Consider the following 25890-nt stretch of genomic DNA (forward strand, 5'->3'; position numbering starts at 1 on the left):
AATGTTTTCTCCTGGGAAGTGTCCATGGTCCATCTGAGGTATTAACAGTCCCCCACACAGCCTCACCTCTCTTTCCCTCCATTAGCTTCCCCTCCTTCGAGTTCTCACAGTGGCCCTTTATGCTAAAATCACACCGATCCAAAAATGGGAGTTGAGGGAGCCACTCTGAAATAGGCTAAAAAAACTCTACTGTGGTCTGGTCCCTAAAAGCAAAGGACATGTCTTGTAAGCATTTGTGTCTCTGCTAAATAACTTCTGCAGTTCCACATTTAAATTTCCTTTCTAAGTGCTGGAGTCTGTCCTCTCAGAAGTTCAGTAAAATTGGGGTAATCAAGGATGTGATCAGTTTTCTGAGGGTGCTGTGACCTAGAGGCAGGTCTGATTACATCATTTGTTTTGGGATGAGGCTGAGGAGCTTTATAAAAAGGAGACCTAAAAGGAGGGAGAGAGAGAAGGAAAAAGAAGGGCATTAAGTCACTAGCAGAAGCTTTTTATATGTGCTTTCTGCAGTTTACCAGATATTTACAAGGGATTCTCTTCAGAGTACAGAGAAATCTGTGAACTGTTGGAATATTATAAGTCTTTCCTTGAGATGTCAGCCAAGAGCTTCAGTAGAGTCGTACTCACTACGGTGCTTATTCTCTTCCTGAAGATACAACTCTCAGTACCAGCGCCGTTGAATGGTAAAGTCTTTTGGCTTTCTATTTTATTGTCACTCTTAACTTTGGGCAGCTAAAGTATGCAGAAAATTAAGGCTTTAAAAATTATTATTTCAGTAGCATGCTCAAACTTGTATATTGTTGCACTCTGCAGTTTGGAGTTAGTATCCTTATTTTATATATCAGAACACCTATTCTGAGAAATTAAAGAAAAAAGAAATCTGTCTTCTGATTTAGTCTGTGTTACAGACTTATCAAGTGCTCAGTATGTCTTGCATTGTGATCTTTTTTTTCTCATAAAATGAAGGCTGGCCTTTCCCTGAGTTAGTGGAAGCATGGCATCTTTCGCTCTGCCTCATTTATTTTTAAACCAGACAAAAAGAATGCAATCCCTATGAAGTGCCCCATTTCTCACATACTAGACCTCATTGTCTTATATTTAAACAAACCAGGAGGTCAGCGCTCCTCGCTCTCTTTTTAGGAGTTAATTTTCATCCATTCAAGCTGATTATAATCCCCCTAGTGTAATTATAGGATATGAGGGAGAATCATAATATAGGGCTGTGTGAGAGGACTTACTCAGCACGTATATTCATGAAAGGAAAATCCTGAAGGCTCAAATGTAATCCAGAGCAGTCAAGATTTTACAGAGCTCTGCATTTTGCCAGGTTTTCAGCATGAGCTACTCAGAGGGGGGGAATTTCAAACTTTTCAGGTCGGCTTGTTATTTCAGGCATATTTCCTCTGAAAAAAATGCTATATTCTTTAGCAGAATCTCCCCGTTGAAGGGCTTAGGTTTCTGGAGCTTGGTGCTTTCCAGAATGATGCCTCTGACAATAGAGAAGGCTTGGAAGTGAAAGGATGTGTTGAAAAGATATGTTTGATGATTTATCCTGAAGGGAAATCTGGAGAACTCCTAGTTTAGCATTAGACACCCAGTACCAACAAATGGTAAGAGCTACAGCATCTGCCTGTTTTTGACATCCTCCCAGGTCAGAGACACAATTAAGATACAGATTATCACAACTAACACCTTTCCCAGCTTCCACAAATCACTCAAAATGTATTTCTTTCCTGGATATTGATCAGTGAAACACAGATACATAGGCTCTAGGAATCTTCTCTGCCATGCACGGGCATGTAACTGTTACTATTCATCAGCACTCATCCCAGCATGAACAGGAGAGCCCCCACAGGTATGGAGCTGTTTATAGTTAGTACCCTTCTAGATGTGAATCAGTCTTCTGTCCAAATTTGGGAGACTGTGTGACACTCTGCCTCATTCTAATTTTATTATCAACCTTGCTCTCAGTCTGAGGATGGCAGCAAACTCCTTTTGCAGCTCTGACATGTTCATTCAGACAAAACCAAAGATTCTGCCCTCTGGGATCTGTTCATCTCCTGACCTAAGTTAGATGAAGTAAGTGCAAAACGTTCCTTAGCCCTGCCTATACTAGTTGCTATTATTGTGCTCATCAGTAAAGGCAAAATTGTAGTGAATTACAGATCAAAGACACTCACAGGCTGAGGAAAATTCCATTTGGTGAAAGATTTGAAGTTTTATTTATTTTATTTTGCATAAAAGCCCAAAATATCGAATATCTTTGAAATGTATTGCTTAAGGTTGTTCTAGACTATAATATATATATATGGAGCGAAAGAGTTTTGACATTTCATACACATTTTAGCGTGAAATAGGATCAGGAGTGGAGACTAGCTGTTTTAGTTAAACTGATATTTATTCAAACCCTGCTCAGATGAGGATGTGGGGATTTCTAAAATGTGTTGACAGTTTGTTACTATCTTCATGCAAGTGGTACCTACAGAACGTGCTGACCACAGGACACAAGCACCCCCAAAAACGTAGGTAAGAGGTAATCCCCTGCAGATATAAGGGGAGAAGAGAATGAGGTTTCTCGTACTGTAATCTAAGACAGGGAACGAATTCTCCTCCACAAGGAACCTGGGGACTTCAGCCTGGATGATTACACAGACCTCGTTTTGAAAATTCCAGCATAAAAGAACAAGCCCAATGGTCTGACAAACTGGAACCACAGAGCTCAGTGCTTCCAGCACACACTGATACAAAAGAGCTATGAGCAGCTGTTTTGCACATCCCAACAAATTAATCCCAAACGTTTCACACTATGTTCTTTGGTAAAGAGCTGTGTCTGTGAGTACACTGTAGAGTACAACAAATGCAGCCAAGATTCACGTACCAAGCAGATGTGCATCTAAGAATAAATATTTGCCTGCCTGCGTGTGCACACACAGAAGCACTTTGTTTGCAAAACTCATAATTCAGACCTGTTTACTAAGCAGAATAAAGTTACATTTTCAGTGAGTAAGGATCTGCATTGCCTGATAACCACAATTGTTCAGGTCTGTCAGGACAAGCTCCTGTAATTACATAGCAAGCTGAATGACCGTAAGGAGGTTTCAGGACAAAAAATAGAATAAAATTTAAAAGAGCATTTAAATAAGTGAAATTTTCACATTTCAAAAGGCATGCAAAGACACTGTTCCAAGTTCAGCTCCTTAAGGAGTGGATGAATATTGATCGTTGATCATTTTAGTACTCACTGGACACCCCAGGATCTCCTGAGTTATGTTTCATTTATCATATCCCCTTTTTTCAAAGTCCATCCTGTATGTTTCAGTTGGCATATCCCAGAGCAGCTGTGCAGAAAGGACTGTCCATGATATCTCAGTGCAGCACCTGGCAAACCCCTGATGTGTTTCAAACTTCTCAGCTAGGCATGGGGGTTTGATGATAACTACACATCACTTATATTCCTTAACTACACATCACTTATATTCCTTATTTACCTAACCAGAAAAAAAAAAAAAAGGGATGCCTACATATAGTCTGTGGCTATTCAAAAAAGGAAAGGGTGACAAGAGTTTGGGTCCAGGATTTACGTGACTGCAAGAAAGTTAAACCCTATGGGTAGGATCACAGGAATAATTCTAGTCATAATTTCAGTGAGTTGAGTTCATAACCTTTGAAAACTTTTATGTTTTGCTCAACATCTGGAACTAGAAAAACATATAAAAGTACTGCGGATTTCAGTACATGGGTTTAAGCGGCAATTTCTTTATTTAATTTACAGAGTAACCCCAATTTTAAATATTCACACTAATATTTTGTTTGTTTTTAAACAGGGTCAAAATGGTCTTATATTGGTAAGTATTAACTAATTTTTGCATGCTAAGTCATGGCTTTGTTCCCTATTTTAAGGAGAAAGTGCCGAATTTATTCTGGTGAGAACCTACTAGGTTCACTATCTTTACCCAAGTTTGGATCTGCCTTATCCGTCCATCAGGCTTAGTGTTTGGGTGACTGAGAGTCAGTTACTGGGTTCTGCATTGCCTTGCTGAATGATGGGAATCTCAGCAGGCTAAGACAGGCCAGGCAACTGCAGAGGTTGCCCAGAGCCCTCTGTTTTCCCATCTGCCACAGAGCAGCAGCATGTTTCAGCCCAGCTCTGCAAAGAGTGTACCTCTCCCTGCCCTCAAGTGAATAGAGTAGAATAAATACTATTTGGGAAAGCAGTGCTGGTTTGTACACTAGTCCTTTAAGTCAGATACTAAATCTGAAGGGTCTGATGGCTGCTCAGGAAGAATTTCCTAGAGATTTAAGAGAACAAATCCTCTGACCAGTATTTCCCTATTCAGTGCTGTGTTTTATACACCACATACTCACAGAGAAGCTTTTGGTGCTGCCCAAAGACAACCCCAAGATTTAACTTGCTGTTTCCAACTACTCCCTTTGGCTGTGCTCCAGTTTACCTGGCTCACTTCACATAAGCAAAACAAAAATTGTCAGTTGCACGTCTACAGGTATTAATCTAACCACTAGTACATGTACATAGATTTCACATTCTCCTTTAGCAAAAAGGCTTAGCATACTTTGATTAACAAATGCCTGGGTTTTCCACCTTGCCAGCAGCAAGCAGAGGAAACTAACCCTGCCAGTTAGTAGGGAAAGCAACACTTCTTTTACTACCAGCAAAGTAGTTCTGCCCTTCTTCCCAGGGTAATGCAGGTTTAAATTAGTTACTTCTCCCTTTCTGGGAATTTTGGTACCGGTGTATTTTTCAGAGTATGTTATTCTCAGTGCCCAAATTCATGAGTTCCTGCTAAGCACTTCCACATCGCAGTTTGTTTTCTCACATGTACTGCAGGATAGAGAGATGGTTCACAAAAGAGATTCTTATTTTTTCCCTTCAACTACTGCTTTTTAAATCTATCTAGAAAAATATATAGCAGCAACTTCAAAAAATCAAAACGGCAATTTAAATGTACAGAATTCTTCTTTTCATATATCTGGAAAAAAACAGAGGTAGAACATTGCTCTGCATGGAGAAAAATAGACTGCAGTCAAAGCCAGAAAGAAGCCTCTCCTTCATACTCTCCCACTGACCTTGTTTCTTTATGGCAGCCTTCACCTTCCACTATTTACTTTTATCCTTGCAACACTTTGCAATGCCTCCCACTAAAATTAAGTCAACAGGAACAGAAAGGAAGTCAAGCCATTACAGTCAGTGCAGGCTGATCTCAAGATGAGGGTCAAGGTACAAGGTAAAGGGCAGAGGAGAAATTCAGGTGCCAATTTCTAGAATTAGAGAGCTGAGCTTCAATTCTTTGGATTCTGGCTTTCTCCCTTAATATTAGCAGAGTGGAACGAAATCAAAGAACCGTAATCACTCCTTAGGAGTGCACAAGCAGCTAGAAGGGAGGAAACTAGTTTTACAGTGAAGTTTTAAAGAATAGTACCAGCAGAATTACTCATGGGCTTTAGCATGGGAGCAGACAACCTCATGCTACAGCACAGACACAAGAACTATTGTTAACAGACATTAGGCTAATTAAACTTACAAACTCTCTGGTTTTGTTGTTGCCAAATATTCTAACTTAAATTCTTTGAGGTGCTGAGAACCTGTGCTAAGACACGTCCCTCTTCCCTTGAGAAATGCCAGTGTTTGTGAATGCAGTAGAACATTCACAGATTTTCTCATATAGCACTCATATAGCACTCACATAGGAGGACTAGCAGAGACAGCTACAGCTCTTGGCAATCCCTTTACCTCACAAGCTTCCCTCTAGACACGCATGTGGAAGATCTACACATACTAGCTATGTACAGAATGGTATGACTGAGCTCTGCCTGTGCTCCAAGTGAAATGGAAGCCATGTGGTCATGTTACTGTGGCACAGAGCCCAGACTCTCAGACTTCACTACTAACACAGCCCTGGGCCAACGGCAGCTGTACAGCTTCCAGCTGGCAGAAAACAGGGGCAGAGTGCTTTGCATAGCTGCAAAATAGCGAAGACATTCCCTGTGTTACTGACCCAATGCATTTTACTACTTAATTCACTGCAGATTATGAGAACTTGGATCGCCCATGAGAAGCTTGAGCAACATGAGTATTAACTGATCATCAGAGCAAAAACCCTGCTGGTAACACTGGTGTCTCATAGACCCATTTTCTTCTTTTTTCTGGTCAGCTAATGTGCAAATCCCATGAGCACTGTTGTCCCTAAAGGACCATCTGTCCTGCATCACTTACCAGCGCTAGGGCTGTGGAGCTGGCTAAAGGCTTACTAAGCATGCAGAAAGCTAGCAGTTGTCAAAGGGTATGATAAAATGGATGCCTGCAGTGTGGGTACTGAGGGTATTTCACCCAGCTCACTGTACAGCTGGGCACCATGTCTATCCAGAGACTTACTACTGTTTTATTTACAGCCATCTTCTATAAAATAGCCATGAGGATACAGCCAGGCTCAGGGTAATTTACAGTGTGGTAAGGGAACGTGGCCCTGGAAACTTATGTAAAAGGAGGCAGTGCACAAGCTGGATTTGAACAACCTGAGTGTGCAAGTACCCTACAGCAGGGAGCATTCATAGCTGCACCAGGAGCAGTGGGAGCAGGAGGGGTCCTACTTCCACCCATACCGACATCTCCGTACTTTAATTTGCTCACTCCAACAGCTACATACTAGCATTAGTTGGATTGGACAGGCCCATGGCACAATTACCACTCTGCTGGCACAGTGCTGACAGGATCCTCAGGGCAGCAAACATCATCTGAGGTGCCTGGGTCGTCCCCTTGGTCGTAACTGTTGTCACAAAAGTGGGAAATTGAATACTAAGATATGTTTGCAATGCTTCTTATGTTAATACCTTATGAAACTTGTAGTACAGACCAATCTTACCACATCCACATACTATTCTTTATTCAGTAGTGATCAGAACCTCTATAAACACAGAGTGATTTCCGCTGAATTTTTCTAAATATGCTGGCACAGAACAAGGAAAATATATTTCACAATCAAACATTCGTTTTCAACAGAGCTAGCTGAGAAATGTCTTCCAGCTGTGGGGTTTATCTACCATGGAAATCGCAATTTCATATATGCAAAACCAAGCTACAGTGAGCTCAGCTCTTTAAGACAGGAGTTTTGAAGCACTAAAATTAGAAAGACCATGTGACAAAAAGTCAGAATTTCTAAAACAAATGGTTTTGTACCAGAAAAAGTTTTGTTTTGTTTTTAATTGAGCAGAAGTGTGAAACAAGCAAAAAACTGCTGAAGCTTAGAGGCTTGCAGGTAGATTTGCAGATTTATGTCAAGGAAAGGATAACAGGTAGTAAAGATGAAGGTACATAAAGACTGCAGTAACTACAGCATTTTATAGGAAAGACTGTTTCCCTTCTGAACTGCTAATGTTGGTGTGGAAATTCCCATACACTGCTGCCAATTCTTAAAGGCATTTGATTCATCCAAACATAGTACAGAAAATGCAGTTGGTACTTCACGACGTGGTTTCCACTGGCTGGGACTAGGGTTCTATGTTATGCATAAATTAAAAATCAATTTAAAATTATTAATTTAATTATCAAGTCTCCAAAACTATGTTTTGTATTATATTAAAGTCTTCTTGGATACCCACTACCTTATCAATGCACGGAAAACCCAAGCCTTTTAAAATTACTGGAGTCTTATTACAACAGAGGCTTCTCACAATTTTTTCTGACATTGCTGTAGTTTTAGTTTTCTGGAAAGTGTTAGATTTCAGTGTCACTGTCTGGCACGTCAAGTTCCAACCTCAAGAAACTATCATTTCACAGTATGTTCTGATACATACTTTACTGGGAAAAGTCCTTGAGTACATATATCCCATAGTATGGAATCTATGCTCATCTTGATGGATCAGTGAACTGCCAAAACACATCTAAAGGACAGTATCCAGTTTTCTATAGTGTCAGTATAACATTTATTAGCTTTTAAAAAGATTTGCAAATAACTTTAAGATAATATCACACAGATTAAAGAGGAAAGAAATTAAAGTAATTGACAGTGGAGTCAAAGATGTAAGTTACAGCAACATCAAAGCCTGTTTATACTGAAAAGTACTGACTGAGTCTGAGTATCCACACTGCAAACAACGTCATGTGCTAACCTATGCCTTGATTAAAGAGCTCTAAGGAGGAAGTAAGTCGTTCTTTGAGCACCAGAACTTCAAATTCACCTCCACTATCAATATCCTTGGAAGCATCTCTCTCTCTCTTTTTTTTTTTTTTTTTAAGATAAAAGGACCCTCTGTTCTCCTGACAGTTGATTTTCCTTCAGAGAAGATCTGAACTAGATTTACCACTGATGACCTGATCTAACATTAGATTCTGGCATCCACATTTCAGGGAAGATATTAACATATTGGAGAGACTTCAAAAAAGTAACAATAAATATTCCAGGTTTGGAAAAGAAGCCCTCTTACAAAATAGATAAATAAATAAATAAATAATCAAGGAACTATTTAGTTTAAGAGAAGAGAGAACCTGTGTCCTCTGTGTTATAAGTACTTCCACAATGAACACAAGTATACTAACAGAAGTCTCTTCAATTTCTAAAATAAGTCAAAGCTAGACAAACACACAGTGATGAGCAAGCTGCCAGGAAGAGTTAATGCCCATTGGACATTAATGAGTTATCTTTACCTGCAATGTTTCAAGAAAGACTGTCCTTTTCTTTCAGAAAGATATGACCTCATTAAAGTAGTAATTAATCCAAGGAGATCCAATAGCCTGTGTTACACAGATCAGGCTGGGTGATCCCAAAAGATCTTCCTGCCTTAGAAAGAATTGCAATGAATCTTCAGTATTAGGGAGAAACACAAGCTGTGAGTACATCTTCTGGAATTTAAATCCAAACAGTCCCAGCTTACAGCTTGTGAACAGCTGCTAGCTACTAATAAGCAATTAAATAAAAGGTACAACTAAAAATCTCCTGATATTATCAATTCCTTGTAGAAATTGCCTAGGGCAAAAGGCTGTGATGAAAGAAGTTTTGCAAGAGTTTGAACAAGTTATTACAGGTCAAATTACCGTAACACTTTCCATTTTTGCAAGTTAGCTTCTTACTGTGGGTTATGCAGTATTGCTAGATAGAGCCTAGCAGTTTGTATGATAAGGAAAAGTTCATAGAAGTCCGGTTTTCTGTGTATTGGAAAGTATGGAAACTTCCCTCTGCAAACATGAAGTCACTTTCAGAAATTCTCTTCAGAAAACAGGAATTGCCACATTAGCATGCATATGCCTGTAACTTTTACAGGGAAAAGTCATTCACGTCAGTAAATAATCTTAATGCTGTCATAGATACAAACTCTACTTGTCATTCTTCTGGACTTTGAAGGGAGACAATACCAGCGTTAGAGGGTCGGAGGCACCGTGGCTGGCTAATGATGGCGTTGCCTGTAGGTTTAACCTGGTGAGCTACCACACTTGCAGCTCTCCACTGGGGTACAGAGTTACATACAATGGCAGCTGAGAATGTCAAAAATCAAGATTAAAGTGTCTCTACATGAGACTTTTACTGATACTTCCTCTGCCAGCAAATGCATCTTCCTGTGGTTATTTGGCCCTTTTCTATCAAGTGGTGTACTGGAAACATGGAATTGAGAAAAGTTAAAGAAAAAAGAACTTTCAAAATTCAGCAAAGGCTCCTTTTCTAAATGTTGGATCAGAGCTGAATCAGGAGGGGGGTGAGGGGGGATAATAACTGGATAGCTAAGGCTTGACAAATATGTCTCTGTTAACTTACGCAGGTCCTGATGGAGAGAAGACCTGGCCAAAGAAATATCCATTCTGTGGGGGAGTATTTCAATCACCAATAGATTTTCACAGAGATATTCTCCAGTATGATTCTAATCTCTCACCTTTAGAATTCATAGGCTATAATGTGCCCTCCACCAACCAGTTTACACTGACCAATAACGGTCATTCAGGTAAGGGATCTCAATGACAGTCAGCAATTATGAAGGAAAGAGTTGCTGGAGTTTGTAATTTTTCATTTCATGGATAAACTACTTTGATTATCAGTTGAAATTAAGCTGTGACTATGAAACCTAATCACAAACACAAATCTAGAGAACAGGTTAAGGAAACTTGCAAATGTACTAAGTACAAATGGATTTGCTATAAGCAGAATCAAAAAAATGTGTTTTTTTTCAATCAACTCTAGGCATGTCAAAATTAATTTCATGCTTTTGAAAGCTTTACTTCCTACTTTGGTTGAAGTGCTCCAAAACAGACTGTGATTCTATTAGAAAGAGATAAACTGATAAAAAATGGGTGCAATGGGTCTTTGATATTCTAATCAAAGCAGCTTAGTTGAGTTACATGAAAAAAAAAGGCATCATTCTGTTCCTCTGACTTGAGGTAGAAACTTCCTTTAGTGTAGGATAAGACAAATATATTAAAAGACTGAAAAATAATTAGAAAAAGTTTACAAACATGCCCTGCACCACAGTAGTAAAAGTGTCTGTACAGGAGGTAAAAGCAGAGAAGAGACAGTCTCATGAAGGTCTGCAATATCTACCATATCAACGCAGTATTTCACGTCATGTCAATATGAACAGGTATAAGGGCCTTCTTCTTTATATCCTCCTCTATTGCGTAAGTACCAAAAGAATCTGTGTTTAAAAATGGCCTCTGCCTCAGCTCTTCTCTGGCATGCTTTGTTAAAAGATGCTTGAAATGCACACTTCTCTTTTTCCTCATTCTTTCAGTGGGGTAAACCTGCTCTGTACAACATCATATGCCTGTTCTTCAGGTAAGGACCAATCTCCTAGGGCACAGGTCACGTTTTCCCCCTGCATAGTTTCTCCCTCTAGAAACCAAGTCTAAAGCAGCTTGTTTTAGACTAGGAATGGCTGGAACACATTTTCCTTGCAAACCTTTTTTTAAGAAGCTTTCTCAGTCCTGAATGAAAGATTGTACTGTCACAGTTGAATGTCTTAGGCCAATCTAAATGATCAATAGATAGACAAGAAAACATGATCATTGTGTATTTTAACAGTGCCAGAGAGCAGGTAGAGACAAGAGAGCAGGTACACACAAAAGAGCAACACTGGCAGCCTGTCCCTCATGTAAAAGTCACACAGTAAAATGCAAGTTCCTAGTACAGCCTATGCCACCAAAATTTTCAGAACTAGGCCCAAAAACACATCTAATCACTGCCTAATAAAAGTCAAGACAAAAAATAAATAAAAATAATAATAAAATAAATCCCCCTCAGTAAAATCATCTTCCTAAAACAGGAATTGATTCTAAGGTAAGTGCTCTCCTAGAAGGCAGGGGACATGTGACCCACTCTCTCTAGAAACTTCACTGATACAAACCTTAATTGCTGTGAGTAATGAAAAATTAGTTCTTTGTTAGAGCGTTCATTACACCATCTGCTGTTACCTTCTCTTCTGGCTAGAGAAGAAATCGGTAGGATACTTAGTATTGTCATATCAGTCATTTCTGCACAAAACTAATCTGTTTCACTGCCAGCCAATCCAGATACAATTACCTACTTCAGCTAGACTGAAAACAACAGACCTCCAGAAAAGCTTTTTAGCTAGCAGAAAAATACATAGGTTTGCAGCTGCTCCTTCATTAAGGTTTTTAGCCCTGTTTTCCCTGAAAAACACGCCTGGGATGTTTCAGAGACAAACTGCATTCACATTGAAAAACAAGAAAATTGCTTTGCAATTGATCTTTTCTTTATACAAACCATTGCTTTATGAAGTACCAAACTTCTCAACTAAACAATGACAACAAAGAATGTCTCCGTTTCTTCTCTACTCTAATTCTACACAGTAAATAACCCAGGTTGTGTTCCACACTGGACAGCATTAGCAAGCAGAAAGAAGGCTTGTTTTTCAGCACAACAAAGCCTCACTCCACCACGTTGAGAGAGGAAATGCTAATTATTTATGTCTATGATCACCTTGCTGCTTGGCAGCAATACTCTGGGTTTGATTGGGGAAGGGGGAGGGAAGGAGAGATAGTAGTTTATTTGTTTTTGCCACATGCTCCTGAGAGAACATTAATAGACAGACGAGTTCAATATAACAACAGTTTAAAAATATCATGAGAAATTTTAATTTATTAAGCCATTTTTAACCTCCATATGAGGACTGAAAGAAGACACATGAGCCTAAGTTTTGCTTCAATAACTTGCTTTTTAATAAAGCTGAGATAATTTTGCATTTGAAGAAGGAGGGAGGAGAAAGATTTCTATTAACAACAATTTTCACACTCAACTCCTTTAGTTCAAGAAAATGGGAAAAAGGAATATTCTAAATTTTCCTAAATTGCCTAGAAAGGATTAAAGACAACTTAAGTGTTTAGTTCCTACCTACAGACTGAGAGGGATTCAGAGTTAAGAATCTAATAGTTATTCTGCTTCATTCATTCTCTATGTAATATGTTTGGACATAGTAGTTTTACTTGCCGTGTGCTTAAAAGCTGTGTTATCATTTCATCCCATCTGGTTTTGATCTGCTTACAGTGAAAATGTATCTGTCGCCTACTATGCACATCAGAAACCTCCCTTTTGAATACACTGCATCTCAACTTCACCTACACTGGGGAAACAGAAACAAGTCAGAAGGCTCAGAGCACACAGTCAGTGGGAAGCATTTTGCAGCAGAGGTAAGACAAGCTGAATTCAGGGAAAGAAACAAACAAAGCTGTGTAAGTCCCACTGTTTTCTGTGTAAGTCCCACTGTTTTAGTTCCTTCACCTGTGGTATTACAGTGTTCTTACACTGTTTCTCTACCTTTGCTATATGAATGGAAAAGGCTGAAAGGTTTTGATCCAAGAATTTATGGTCTGGGTGTATACTAAAATGTTATGTGTACTGTAAGTAAGATAGGCTTCCATGAACTTTCATGAATATGCCACAAGTCAAGGAATTATATTCTAAACTGAGGACTGGCACTGGGTCTCCTAAATAATTTCAAGCAAATTGTTGCATATTTGACACCTAGGTTCTTTTCTGTAAAACAGATACATCTTTTAGCCGCACAACACTGCTTGGCTGGGTTTAAACAACATTTTGAAATGTTCCTCCTCTAACTTAACTCACCTTCTTCAATCCGGTGAAGAACTATTTATTATCTTTCCTAATACTAAATTATGGATTTGGGAATAGATTTTGAAAAGCAGTACCAATTGGATATTTACCTCAAAATGATTAAATGAAATACTACTTTTTCAGAAAAAATTACTAGTGCTAGTACTAAAATCAGGATGCCTTGAAGACGAAGCAATCAATCTTTCCTCCCCATCCCCCCAGTCATGTAGACAAGATGGGTAATAGCCAAAGAGGGTCTGAGAGTGGGAGCGCAGGAAATTTTGCTTTTCTCTAAAAGACCTTAACACTATACCCAGAAACCACTGAAGAATGCCATTGTAATGTCTTAGCCTGAGATGTCTGCACTGGTCTTTTCCAGTTGTAAAATAACTATGTTACCATGACCCACACATTCCCATAACATTGTCTCTCCTTCTTTGTAGCTGCATATTGTACATTATAACTCTGAGAAATATCCAGATGTAACAGCAGCAATGGACAAAGCAGACGGACTGGCAGTTTTGGCCATCCTTCTTGAGGTAGGATACAAGGTTGTGGGTTTTTATTTTTTAACAATCTTTCAGTCATTAAGTCGCCAGAGAGCTTTAAAGTAAAAAAATACCTAGATTATTTAACAGCTCTGCAGCTGAATAGGTGTTCCTCTTTTTCTGTTTAAAAAAAAAAGGGGGGGGGGGGCAGATTCCATTAGCACATAGATAATAGGTACAAATTTTAAGACAAATTTTAAGATTGTGACAATTCTTAATGCTTTCCAGTAAATTAACTTCAGATGTTGAAGCCATTTTTGCATTCATTTACAAACTACGAATTATTAGAGCTTATCAAACAGCAGACAACTGTGAATTTCAAACCCACTTACTCAAAAAAACTGCCTAGTGTAGCATGCAGCAGTTTTAGCCCCGCTGAGAGGCACAGGCAGACACAACCCTGGCTTTGGCAAGCACATGGAATTAGGATGTGACCATTGTTTTCAGGATGCAAGCTTCCTAGATTCTTTGAATGACAGATTACAGTAGCAATACAAAATTATAAACAAGCAAATCCAGTGCCTTTTTTAAGATGACAGGACAAGTTTCCAATTTTCCACTCTAAAGCTCCACAAATAGGCAATTAAAGGCAATAATGATCTTAAGGGAAATTTTTGACAAGCTTGTACATATTTAATTCTCTATTTTCTTGATAATTAAGAGTCTTAATTAAAAGAATAAGCTTAACTATAAAGATGATTTTTAAATGTGTGGATTTTCTCCAGCATAAAAAATACTTTACTCAAAGCCTGAAAATGCCCACGTTTTCACACTTCTATTGAAAAAAGTGAAAATATTCTAGTTAGCAGACAAAGCTCTAATTCTAATGAATGTTACCCAAGCTCACTTCCTAGCAGTTATGACTTCGAAAATAATTTAGTGTTGAATTTCAGTTCATTTGGAATTTGCAGCTGTGAAAAGTGAAAAGTTGCAGAGAACTGCATATTATACTGGGGATTCTGTTTGTTTGTTTTCCTTTTCCTAAGTAGCGGTATTTAAAATCAAATAAGGGAATGTTGTTAATTCTGCACATTAGGTCTTTGAAAAATGTTCAGGCAGCTGGTGGCTTTTACAGTTGATCTAAGGACACCAGTTCACTATGTCTGCTTGTTAGAGGAGTTGTTAAGTACCAAAGAATTCATAAAAAAGGCATTGCTTATTAGACAAAAAAGCTGCCAGGAGCAGTTGAAAAACACAGTCTTGCTTGACCGTTGAGCTACTGCCCTTGCCTGTGGCCCTGCAGTACCAACACTGTCATTCTTTATCTTCTTGGCCTGTGAGGAGCAGCAGACTAAAAAACGTTTGTGGGTGGAAAAATGTGGCTTTGACTAGAAACCAGCAGATGATCTGAGAAGCCTACCAGTTGAGAATTTCTGTCTACAATGTTCTCAAAGGAAACGGTTACTCTTCCTTTGCGCTGCACACTGAACAGGCAATCATGTCTTTCATGCGCACACTAGAGGTCTACACCATAGCTGTTAAGACATGAGTGTAACAGAGCAGCTCAGTCTCTCAGAGCACTGATAGACTACAAGCATTATTAGTAAAAAGAGTAATTCTAGTAAATGAATATCCAGGCAGTGTACACGCTTCCCTTATGAAAGAATTCTTCAGATACTGCTAGCTGCTGTGTGCAGAAGCAAAGATTCATATTCAGACCACAATGATTTGCACAGCTGTTAACCGTCTGCTCATTACAGATTGGACCCTTCAACCCATCATATGAAAAGATCTTCAGGCACTTCCAGAACGTGAAATACAAAGGTGAGTGTCTATATTGGATTGAGATATCAGATTACTCTGAGAGGGACATAATCAGCTGAAAAAACAGACCAGGAATCCCAGGCAAACCAGTCATAAACTATACGACTTAAAAAAAATATCAATGCATTTCTCTGAAGAGAGTATGGCTAGCATGATGCAGGCATCCACTACACCATGTAAGCCTTACTTTCTGCACACGGTGTTGTTTGGTTAACATGGCCACAGGTCATGTTACAAAATTCTGATTTGGTATCCGAGATGATTTGTATATAGGAAACCTAAAAAACTGTATTTCCTATTTAAACTGGAATCATCTCTATTAAAATGGATTTTTCTTAGTGACATGACTGAAAGCACTCTGCTTATTGAAAAGCAAAATTGTTTCACTGGAGTGTCCTGGTTTCAGTTAGGACAGAGTTAATTTTCCTCCTAGTAGCTGGTAGGGTGCTATGTTTTGGATTAGGATGAGAAGAGCGCTGATAACATGCTGATGTTTTAATTGTTACAGAGCAGTGCTTACACCAAGCCAAGGACTTTTCAGCTTCTCGCTCTGTCATGCCAGCGAGCAGGCTGGGGGTGCAGCAGGAGCTGGGAGGGGACAGACCCAGGACAGCTGACCCAAACTGGCCAAAGGGGTATTCCATACCTTATGGCGTCATGCTGAACAATATATAGGGGTGGCTGGCCGGGGTGGGGGGCCGGCTGCTCGGGGATAGGCTGGGCATCGGTCAGCGGGTGGTGAGCAATTGCATTGTGCATCACTTGTTTCGTACACATTATTATTATTAATACTATTATCATTATTATTATTATTATTGTTATTATTATTTTCCTGTCTTAATAAACTGTCTTTATCTCAACTCACCGGCTTCACTTTCCCGTTTCTCTCCCCCATCCCAGAGAGGGAGGGGGGAGGGTGAGCGAACGGCTGTGTGGTGTTTAGCTGCCGGCCGGGTTAAACCACAACACTGGAGGCAGTCCACATAGCAATGATTCAGCATTTAATACAAATCCTCTATTTTAGATCAGATGGTCCAAGTCCCTGGTTTCAATATTCAAGAACTGCTTCCTGACAGACCAGATGAGTACTATCGCTATGAAGGATCCCTGACAACTCCTCCTTGCTACCCTAGCGTTCTCTGGACAGTCTTCCGACACCCTGTTAAAATTTCACAAGAGCAGGCAAGTTTAAATACAACATGTATTTTCCTGATTGATGTTTGCTAGGGCACAGTAATGCATATTTTAAATCCTGGATTTCTCTTACTGTCCTATAAAAATTGGAAAGTGACCATTGCTAAAATCCTTTAGGTGGGAAGCACATCATATCACAGAACTGACTTAAACGAATATCCTATTCTCTGTGTAGCTAGCACATTTTCAGTTGACCAAAATAAATAAATGACAGCCAACTGCTATTGGTAATAGTATCAGCCTGAAAAATCAGAGTAAAGCGAGATTTATTTCTGTTTTCATTATGTACTTGCTCCCTGCCTTGAGTTTTCCCTCAAGTCACTACCAAATCATTTTTGTCAAGGTATCATGTCTGAACCCTAAACCCTAGACCCTAGGTTTTTCAGTGCTGACTACCTTAGGTATGATAAGTTGGGTAGATGTTAAGTTTCCAAAAAGCATGTGATGTATTATTTGTCAAGCCTGAATTCCCTGACTTTTCTCCAACTTAACTTTTTTATGCTCACCTAATTAACTTTTTTTTTGTTTTCAGGTGGACAGTGATTTATATAAACTCCAAATTGCTATCTTCCAGTTTACCTGGCACAAGGAAAAAAAATGTTAATATCAGATTTAATATGAGATTTAATTACTGTGTGCTCCCTGTGATGAAAGTCCATTCTTAACTTTGTCCACTCAGATAATTTGTTTCACAAAGTAAAGAGTTCTTTCATGAAATAGCTTTTAGTATTGCTTAGGATTTAGACTGTTCTAAGGAGAAGAAGATGCAAAAGGCCACCATGTTTACACCCATCCAATTTTCCTGTCAGCTAATTACTAAGCAGGGGTTAATTTTATCAGAATGTGGGGAAAAAGGAAAAAAAAAACACAGGTAGGGGTTTCTGGGGTGTCACACTGTTTACACATTATTCTCTATTTAGCTCACAGGCCATGAAAGACTTTCAAGTATTATTTAATGTATCCTTTTCCCTTTGACTAGCTCTACAATTTCAAACACACACTCTCAGTGAGTTTGATTCCTTTATAGTTGCTGGCACTGGAAACAGCCATGTACTGCACAGAGAGTGATGACCCAGAACCCCTCGAAATGGTCGATAACTTCCGCAATGTTCAGGAGTTTCGTGAAAGACTAGTTTTTATTTCTTTCCGTGAAGGTAAGCTGTACAAATGCTTCTATGCAAAGAAACTGCACAGTGACTTGTGTAAATCTGAAATACTGATGTGGTGGTCCTGTTGCCTGAACCACTACAAAAATATGGGGGTTTCATTCTCCTGTGGTTCACTTTGTTCCCTTTTCTTCCATTTCTGCATTGTTGCATGGGCAACTGTATGAGAGTAAGGTATTTGGAGAGCATACAAAAAGTTTTGTTTCACAACAGGTATCGTACAAGCCAATACCAAGCAACTCTTCTGATCAAAGGGAAGGAGATAAAAGAAGGAAGACATGTTCAGCCTTGTCATGCTTAGCAGAGCTATTTGCTGTCACTCCAAACACTAAATAGCTCTCTACAGCTGAACGCTTTCAGTCAGCTTAGCTACTTGAGCTGGCGTTGTCTCACGAGTCACATTTGCAGGCTCTCAGTAATATCAGGTCTGCTTTTGTGCAGACAGCGAGTTTAAAAGGAATCACAGCTTTGCATTTCTGGGAGACTGTTTGGGGGAAGTTACAGAGAATCAGAAGAGGTCCTTGAGAAACTCAAACTTGGCAAGTAAAAATAACTCATTACACTGTATTGTATGATCTAGTATTACAAGTGAAAAAAATAGCCATCTTACAAAGAAGGACTGATTCAAAAGATTAATTGTGCAGTGTTACACTATGACAATACATAATACAATATATATATATGTATTGGAATAATTGCGTGTAACTTAATAATTATTTAAATAAGTATGTTAATCTTTCTGTCCTTGCTACCTAAGCACATTTCTCTCATTGATTTCTAATGACTTAGATCTTAGTTTCTCTGTATTTTTACTTGAGTAAAAAACATTTACAGTCCTGAGCAGTCTGACTATGGCTTGAACCACAAGCTATAACTTCACTATTTAATTATATTCTCTAGCTTGGCACTAAATCTCTACATTTCATCATCTTTAGAGCTCCAGAGCAAGAAAGGCTACATCTCCATAACTGTTGCAGCTCCTGACTTTTATTTTATTAACCACTCTATCTGCAGAATACAATATAGTATTGTATCAAAAAAAAATAGTATTGTATCAAAAAAAGCTTTATGGACCAGGTGTACGAAGGGCAAGCTTGAGTGCTAAAGGCAATGCAGAGTTTTCAGTATGGTTCAGAGATCCAGACTGCCTCAGGTTCTCCTAGGCCTCACTTCTGCACACCCTAGAGAAAGCTACTGACTAGAAAAACATCTGTTTTAACTTGCAGCACTGAAGAAGGGGCAGTAATTTAAGAAGAGATGGGATATTTCCCAATATTGAGGTGCAGAGAAACAGCATAACATACTCTTTTGTTTAACATATGATAAAGGAGCTGAAGAAGCTAAATTCAGTCAGTGGAGTCATAACTACGTGACTTCAGACTTTTTATCAAGCACCTTTCAGTTTAGGTTCAGTGACCCTACTTGTCTACACAAGTCTTACAGTTTGCAAATAAAGGTGTACAAAAGTGAGTTTCCCCAAGGTTTCCATGATGTTAACTACTGAGTGGAATGGAGCCCAAACTGAAACACTAGTGGGTCTGTACCCCGGCAAGCCAGCTTTATTTTTCAGTAACAAAAGAGAAGCCCATGACATCGCTTCTGATGTCACATAGAGCCTATCTATGAAGCATGACTGGAAATATCTCTAGCACAAAAGGTAAAGCAAAACGCATTACATGACGCAAACATATACAACAGAAATCTCAAAAATAAGTGGCCTCTGCTTTTTTGAAATTCTCTAAGGACAGAAAGTCCCAAACTGCTAGAGCTTTAATTCCCAAAGTTTTGGGAAAAAACAAAACCAAGTAAACTTGCATAATAAGGAACTTATAATAAATTAATGGAAATGCTGTACTAAGTGAATACAAAAAGTAGACTGAAGAGTCTCAGCCAACAGTAAGTGGGCAGCTTTGGAAACAACATTCATTTTAACAATCTCAAGATACCGATTTTTTACCAGCATTACTGAATTCCAACGAAATATAGACATTGTAGAGGCTCTAAAAAGCCGGAAACAGACTTAGCAAACCTGAAATATTTAAGATAATGCTTTCATTTTACTGGGTAGCGAACACTTAGCTTTACATTTCAAAAACAACTGGATTTAAGAAGACAGATTTAAACATTCCCAAAACCACGAAGGCAAGCTTAACACTGAAGTCAACACATTTACACTGACTCTGGTCAGATGAAAAATCAGGCCGCATGCTCTATCATTCCATAGAATTTATAAAAAGTTAAGATGGCCAATCTTACTTCTAAGGCAAAATTTATAATCCACTTAACAGAAAACTCAGTGGGGCCTTTGACTACTTTAAGATAGTTAAGGCACTAAGTATCATACTTATATATTAAGTTTTTGCAATTAGTCAAAATATATAAACAGAGGTTTAAGCAATAATTTGAGTGCTATGTTTTGCTTACATTAGGAAAAAGAGGAGCTCCAAAGCCATCTCTATGTTAAACTCATAATACTCCATATGGGGGAAAATATCCTTAAGCCTATAAATGGTAGGAGGATAGATCTTTATCATTCTTAGGCTATCCTGCTGAATGTCTGAATTTAACCTAATTTTAAAATGAGAATTACACCGGTAGTTCTCTGTCTAACCAAAATAGATATAAATTTGCCAGTAAGTTTACCAAATTATCAACAACCCTTAATAATCCCAAGAGTAAAACATAAACCAGTATTTGTTGCACTAAAAATACTTTGAGTAAACTAAATGATGACTAAATAGTGGAAAAGGGAAAGAGCTAGAGTATGTCAGTCCTTTCTCTGCTTTTGTGGTTTGGACAACTAGAAATATTCTTCCCCCACAGTATTCTTACACGATCAGGAAAAGGTCTGTAACTTTCTTCCCAAACCTCAAATCTCAATCACCAGCTACAGAATTAGCTTTGTTCAGAATGGCTATTTTAGTGATCCCCTTCAAATCTCTGCTCAAGTAAGAGTGTATACAATGATTTTAAGCAGCAGAATCAGAATTTCATAGAATCATAGAGTGGTTTGGGTTGGAAGGGACCTTAAAGATTATCTAGTTCCAACCCCTCTGCCATAGGCAGGAATACCACCCACTAGATCAGGTTGCCCAGGGCCTCGAACACCTCCAGGGATGGGGCAACCACATCATCGCTGGGCAACCTGTTCCAGTGCCTCACCACCCTCTGAGTTAAGAAAATTTACAATAAGGCTACCAGGTTTCTGAGACAGTAAGACTTCCTCTGCAGGATCTGTCCTAAATTCAAGCACAATTTACTATAGCAATGTCAATGTAGAAACACTTACTGAAGCAACAGAAGTTCTGGAGTGAGCAGCTACCCCATGTTTAAGATATGGAATCCTAGTGATCCAACTTCCACTTTTTCTTTCCTCTCAATTCATCAAGATTCAATACCTGGTGGACTGAGCAAGGGCATAGCGCTGGTTTGCTAATGGCATCTGTGCACCAGTGAGTTTTTGATTCAGACTGGTCAGGCAGAAATGAGAAATGAAGTTTTCAGTCTGGGTCTTAAACTGACCGTTCAGCACCTGTGTACTCCCTCTCTGTAAAGCACACTTAACTCTTAAAGTAAAAGGTACTGAGTTACAATCCATGATCCCAATAACTTAAAATCAGACACTGTAATTTTCATACACTTCACAGAAATAGGATATTACTGTATCCATCTATGGGGTCAAATTTGACTGAGATGTGACATTCTTAAAATAGCTGCAGTGAACCAGTGCCAAACCCAAGAATAGCATTTGGCTCTTCCTCTATTAAGCTACATTATTCACCTCCCCTGCAGAGGTAATACTAACTATAAAAGCATTTTCAACACATCCTTAAAGTTGGCATGACTTACCAGGGCTGAATTGTACGGGTTATTGCCCATCCTGCTGTTCTCACCCAAAAGCCGGTCTCTATGGCTACAGAAGGCATCGCTCAGTGCTACTTTAATAGAAACCCCATTCAGTCTAAGTACATTTAATTACAAAAGCTCATTGACTATCGGTGAACCATAGCAAAATGTTCTATCCATTGCAAAAAAAGGTATTCATCATCCCTGTAATCTCACATTCCACCTACTACAGACACAAAAGCTCCCTTGCAGGTGCAGCCTCTCACCTCAAAAAAAAAAAAAAAAAAAAAGCACAATTGTGCTTTCCTGCCAAAGCACAATTGAAGTGCACCTGGATGCTGGCTGCAAGTGCCCTGCCTGATGCTGCCAGATGTACCACAGGCAGGAACAGAGAACGCTTGCTGAGAAGGGGAGGCCAAACACTGAACCATGGGATGGGACAGGCAACTACACGTGTGAAAGAAATCCTGTTATGCATGCCCCAAAGGTTGTGCCTCTACCAAAAAACACGTGTTCAGAGCAACGTTTCTGGTTTTTCAGTATCGAGACTCAGGGCTGCAACCTTCAGCTGAGCCCAAAAGCCACAAGATGGTGCCCTTGAGCTGTATTTTGTGTCAAGAATGCAAATAACTGAAGTATTAGGTCATCCATGTTTGGATGCCAATAATTAAAATCTAAATTCATGCTCACTATTAACAAGTACTACAGTTTAAAATGTCTCAACTGTTAAAGGATTAGTCAGCAAAACTCAAACATGTTTATAATGTATTTTGTCAGCAACCTATTCCGATAAAATTAGCTTCACATACATGCAGCTGAAACTTATTACAATGTTGAAACCTTCCAGTGCCCTCAAGTTAAGTGGGAACTGGTCTCCAGTGTTGATTATAGCACTAAGCTGAAGTACTTTCTAACTGAATTTCCCAAGATGTTTTCATCATATAGAAATATAAAACATGAACTTTAACCTCCTTCTCCCTCTCCTCTTTAAATGACAAGCTTTTGTTCCACAATTTTCTATTTGGTGTTATGTTTTGCAGTCCGTATGATGCACTTTACCGTAGCAAAACTCACCTTTTCTAAAATACATTTCTTCTTCAGTTCCATTGATCGCGTTTCTTCTATTCAGTTAGACTTAACATTAATAAAGCATCCAATGGGATAAGTGGGGTAAGGTTAAGCGCCATTCTGCTTTCTCAAAAGTCTATTTAATAACAGAAAACTTTTAGATGGAATGCATGAAACCTGCCAGCTTCACTCGGAAAAAGTTCTGATATTGCTTAGATTCAAATAGCCATTTGAAAAAAAATATGAAAAAGTGTAAATGAATTATGACAATGCAATTAAGAAAAAAGTACTCACCTTCATGATCTTAGGGTAGGCCAAAATAACTAAAAATACTTTAACGGCTAAAATTATATATGGAGGTCTTTATCAAGAATGGCATTATAATGATAATGTTTAATATCTCAATGCAAATGTGAGATCACTCAGTTGTTTATACTATTATCCTGAGTTCATTCTTACCTTCCTAGATGCCTTTATGCAACATTTTCACTGACAAAGCACATCACTCTTCTGCTGCCCATCTTCAATGGTGTCCATCTGCTATGAAAAAACAACAGGCATCAAATCTAAAATCCCTAGTTGCCTGGGTTTAGTTCTTCATTTTTGCTTATGCTCTCGTATACATTATAAATCAGAAACTCTTTGGACTTCAGTGCTTCTATGCCTTTGCCTGCATGTCGGTTTTGTGACTTTGGCAGGTGTCTAAATTGACAATGATGTAAACTGTGGATTTAGTTGTGAGATTAGGACCTTCTGGTATACATCTATGCAAAATTATCCATTCCATGACTGCAAAGGGACGTGAGCAGACTGTAGGAAAGCTGAGGATGCAAAACGAAAACATTATGACAGATTAAAGACCAACCCTCTGCAGTCAAGTAAATTAAATCAACTGATTTGCACTGTTTTCCCTATTCTAGGTGTTGTTTCTGTTGTGATAACCTGCATTTTGGGAGTTCTCATCATTCTTGCGGTAGCCTGTTGGCTATTCAAGAGGAAAAGGTAAGACGTCCTGCTGCCATATTACAGGAAAAGAAGTCAAACCATTTTTTTGTTCTGATACAAAGAAGTGCTCATGTACCTGAAACCTAGAACAGTGATAACAGTTTTTACAGTGGTAACATTTGATCTTTAGGAGATATGATCTCTTCCTACAAGCTTTGATTTTTTTTCGTATCACAGTAGGTGTTATTCCTCCTGTATCATATACTCCAAAGTAGTTCTATTTTACTGCCAGCAAAATGTTTATATTGCTAAGACTTACTTGCTGCAAGTTTTGTGACATAGTGGCCACCTTTCTGCTACTGTAGGAATGGCTGTTTTTTATGAAAAACAGCACAATAGTTATTTACTCTAACAGTGCTTATATAAATACTTAAAAGATACAGGGACAAGAAATACGGAGTTTTATGTGAGTACCTGGGAGAAGGCAAAAACACATCACACTTTGGCTACTCCCACAAGCAGTTAGGAAATGAGACTCCCTTTCCAGACTAAACAGGACAAGCACATAGGCTAAATAACTGACATACGCAGTTTTTCTGTCTTTCCAATTGTCTTTTCTTCTTTTTCTTGTTCTTTTTGCTAGAGTTGCTGCTCCTAGTTGCTCTTTCAATCTTTTCATATTTTTCCTGGAACACTAAAAGAAACAAGAAGGGAATAGTTTTAGAGAAAATCTCTCCCAAAGGTCACATTATTTAAGGGGAAGAAATCCACACTGACAAGAGATCATTTAGCCAGACTGTTTTGCCACCAAAGCTGAATTCTGGAAAAAATACTAACATTACAAACTTTTCTACAGCCTGCTTACGTCCCTTTGTGATCAGCATTGACTTTGCCAGACAGAATGTTTTCTCCTGAAATACATGTAACAATAAGTTGCTCTGACATTTGCACTAGTAAAGAGAAAAATAATCTCATGTATGCATAATAGCACATATTAAATATCCAATGGTGCTCTTCCTTCATTGCAATTACAATTATTTAATACAATTGTCTTGTTTTAGTTGCAAAAAGGGAGGAGAAGACAACAGAGGAGTCATCTACACACAAGGAACGCAGAAAGACGAAGAAGATATCTCCAAACTATGATGCCCTGCTCTGTCACAAATGTCCCTTTTCATTCATAGCACTGATTTATTTTGCATTGGTGGAACATGTCTCTCACTCTCGGCTAATGATTAGCCTCAAGAGTGTTCTTAAAATGTACCAGCCAAAACTTTTCTGTAGCCCTTTTTCTCTTGTTTTGCAGGGAGATACGATCAGTGAATGTTCTTGAGAGCTAAATTCCTCACCACATTCTTTTCATGTTGGCTGCTTAGTGAGTCTGGGTCTTTTAATTGATTTTACAGTTAATCCTAAACTCCAATTTTATGGTTTGTTTAGCACAGATTTTCCCACAGGTATTCCCACATGAAGACATTCATCAAGGTATAAGCACTCTTCCCTGCTAAATCGATGTATTAGTCTTAGGGTAATCCAAGAACAGCATCATGAATGTTAACAAGATAAAGGGCAATGCATATTTGAGATCAGGATTTGAATGAGGCTGACTGCAAATGATGCTAGTACATTAACCAGTGACTCTAACAGTCAGAAACATTACACAAAAAGACAAATGTAAATGCTATGGGATTTACATGGATTATTAATGGGGTTCAAACCCAAGGATTCAGTACTAAAAAACACTACTGCTTGAGGAACAGCTTGTGTTCCAGTTATTATACAACCTCACAAATCTGTCACAAAGGCATCCTGTCTTACTATCCTAATCTTATTTATAGTGTGTATGAATAATGGGGGGGAATAATGTAGTTGCTGCTGCTTTTAAGCACGTTACTTCCTATTTGATCATGAAATCTTGATTGATTTTAGAGCATATATTACAAATGCAATTATACAGTCGACAGTTTTGCTGATTTAGCTCTCTGAATCTAATAATTTAATTAAAAGAAGGTAATTAAAAATATTTTTTCAAATTTCATAAGCTAGATGCTTTTGAGTCTCATGCATTTTTTAAAGTGAGAAGCATTCTTCCATTTAAGATGATATGAAATTTTATTGACTTCAGAAAGAATAGGGTTTAGCCAGTCTAGCACCAGATGTATACAGAATTCCTCTTGAATTTGACACGTGAAGTGAAGGGTCTGAAATGCTTGTACTTTAGGAGACAGGCAGGAAATGATTCAGCACAGGGACATGCCTAAAATAATTCCATGTCTGAATGCCATTAAACAC

The 25890-nt window shown here is 38.6% G+C and overlaps 2 protein-coding genes across 4 annotated transcripts in view; one reads left to right on the forward strand and one right to left on the reverse strand.

Moving 5' to 3' along the window:
* On the forward strand, window positions 1-25576 carry CA12 (carbonic anhydrase 12). 2 transcript variants are annotated; one of them, XM_013177487.3, is made up of 10 exons: window positions 1-683; window positions 3825-3845; window positions 9766-9945; window positions 12501-12643; window positions 13511-13606; window positions 15316-15379; window positions 16404-16561; window positions 17601-17727; window positions 23574-23655; window positions 24660-25576. In XM_013177487.3, exons 1-10 carry the CDS (start codon window positions 593-595, stop codon window positions 24742-24744), a joined length of 1047 nt encoding a protein of 348 aa, XP_013032941.2. In that variant the 5' UTR covers window positions 1-592; the 3' UTR covers window positions 24745-25576. The 2 variants fall into 2 exon arrangements, with proteins under 2 accessions (XP_013032941.2, XP_066860206.1); XM_067004105.1 differs by lacking the exon at window positions 9766-9945.
* Window positions 1-25890, reverse strand: part of USP3 (ubiquitin specific peptidase 3) — a 100905-nt gene that overhangs the window by 63493 nt on the left and 11522 nt on the right. The window contains exons 5-6 of one of the 2 annotated variants that reach the window (XM_048081364.2): window positions 24186-24292; window positions 23113-23193 (exon numbers count right to left, since the gene is read on the reverse strand). Coding sequence is in view for 1 of the 2 variants with exons in the window: in XM_067004083.1 (XP_066860184.1) it covers window position 21029 (1 nt within the window). In the remaining variant the exon portion in view is untranslated. Of the gene's footprint in view, window positions 1-21028; window positions 21048-23112; window positions 23194-24185; window positions 24293-25890 lie in introns of those variants that run through there. The other variant, XM_067004083.1, reaches the window with a different exon arrangement.

This window comes from Anser cygnoides, chromosome 11 (assembly GCF_040182565.1).
Source record: "Anser cygnoides isolate HZ-2024a breed goose chromosome 11, Taihu_goose_T2T_genome, whole genome shotgun sequence".
Lineage (NCBI taxonomy): Eukaryota > Metazoa > Chordata > Aves > Anseriformes > Anatidae > Anser > Anser cygnoides.

Bases quoted from the DNA above. Each gene is read 5' to 3' on its own strand.
- CA12 (XM_013177487.3), top strand. From the start codon at position 593: ATGTCAGCCAAGAGCTTCAGTAGAGTCGTACTCACTACGGTGCTTATT. The intron at 684-3,824 runs GTAAAGTCTTTT...GTTTTTAAACAG, and splicing joins AGTACCAGCGCCGTTGAATG to GGTCAAAATGGTCTTATATT. The intron at 12,644-13,510 runs GTAAGACAAGCT...CCTTCTTTGTAG, and splicing joins GGAAGCATTTTGCAGCAGAG to CTGCATATTGTACATTATAA.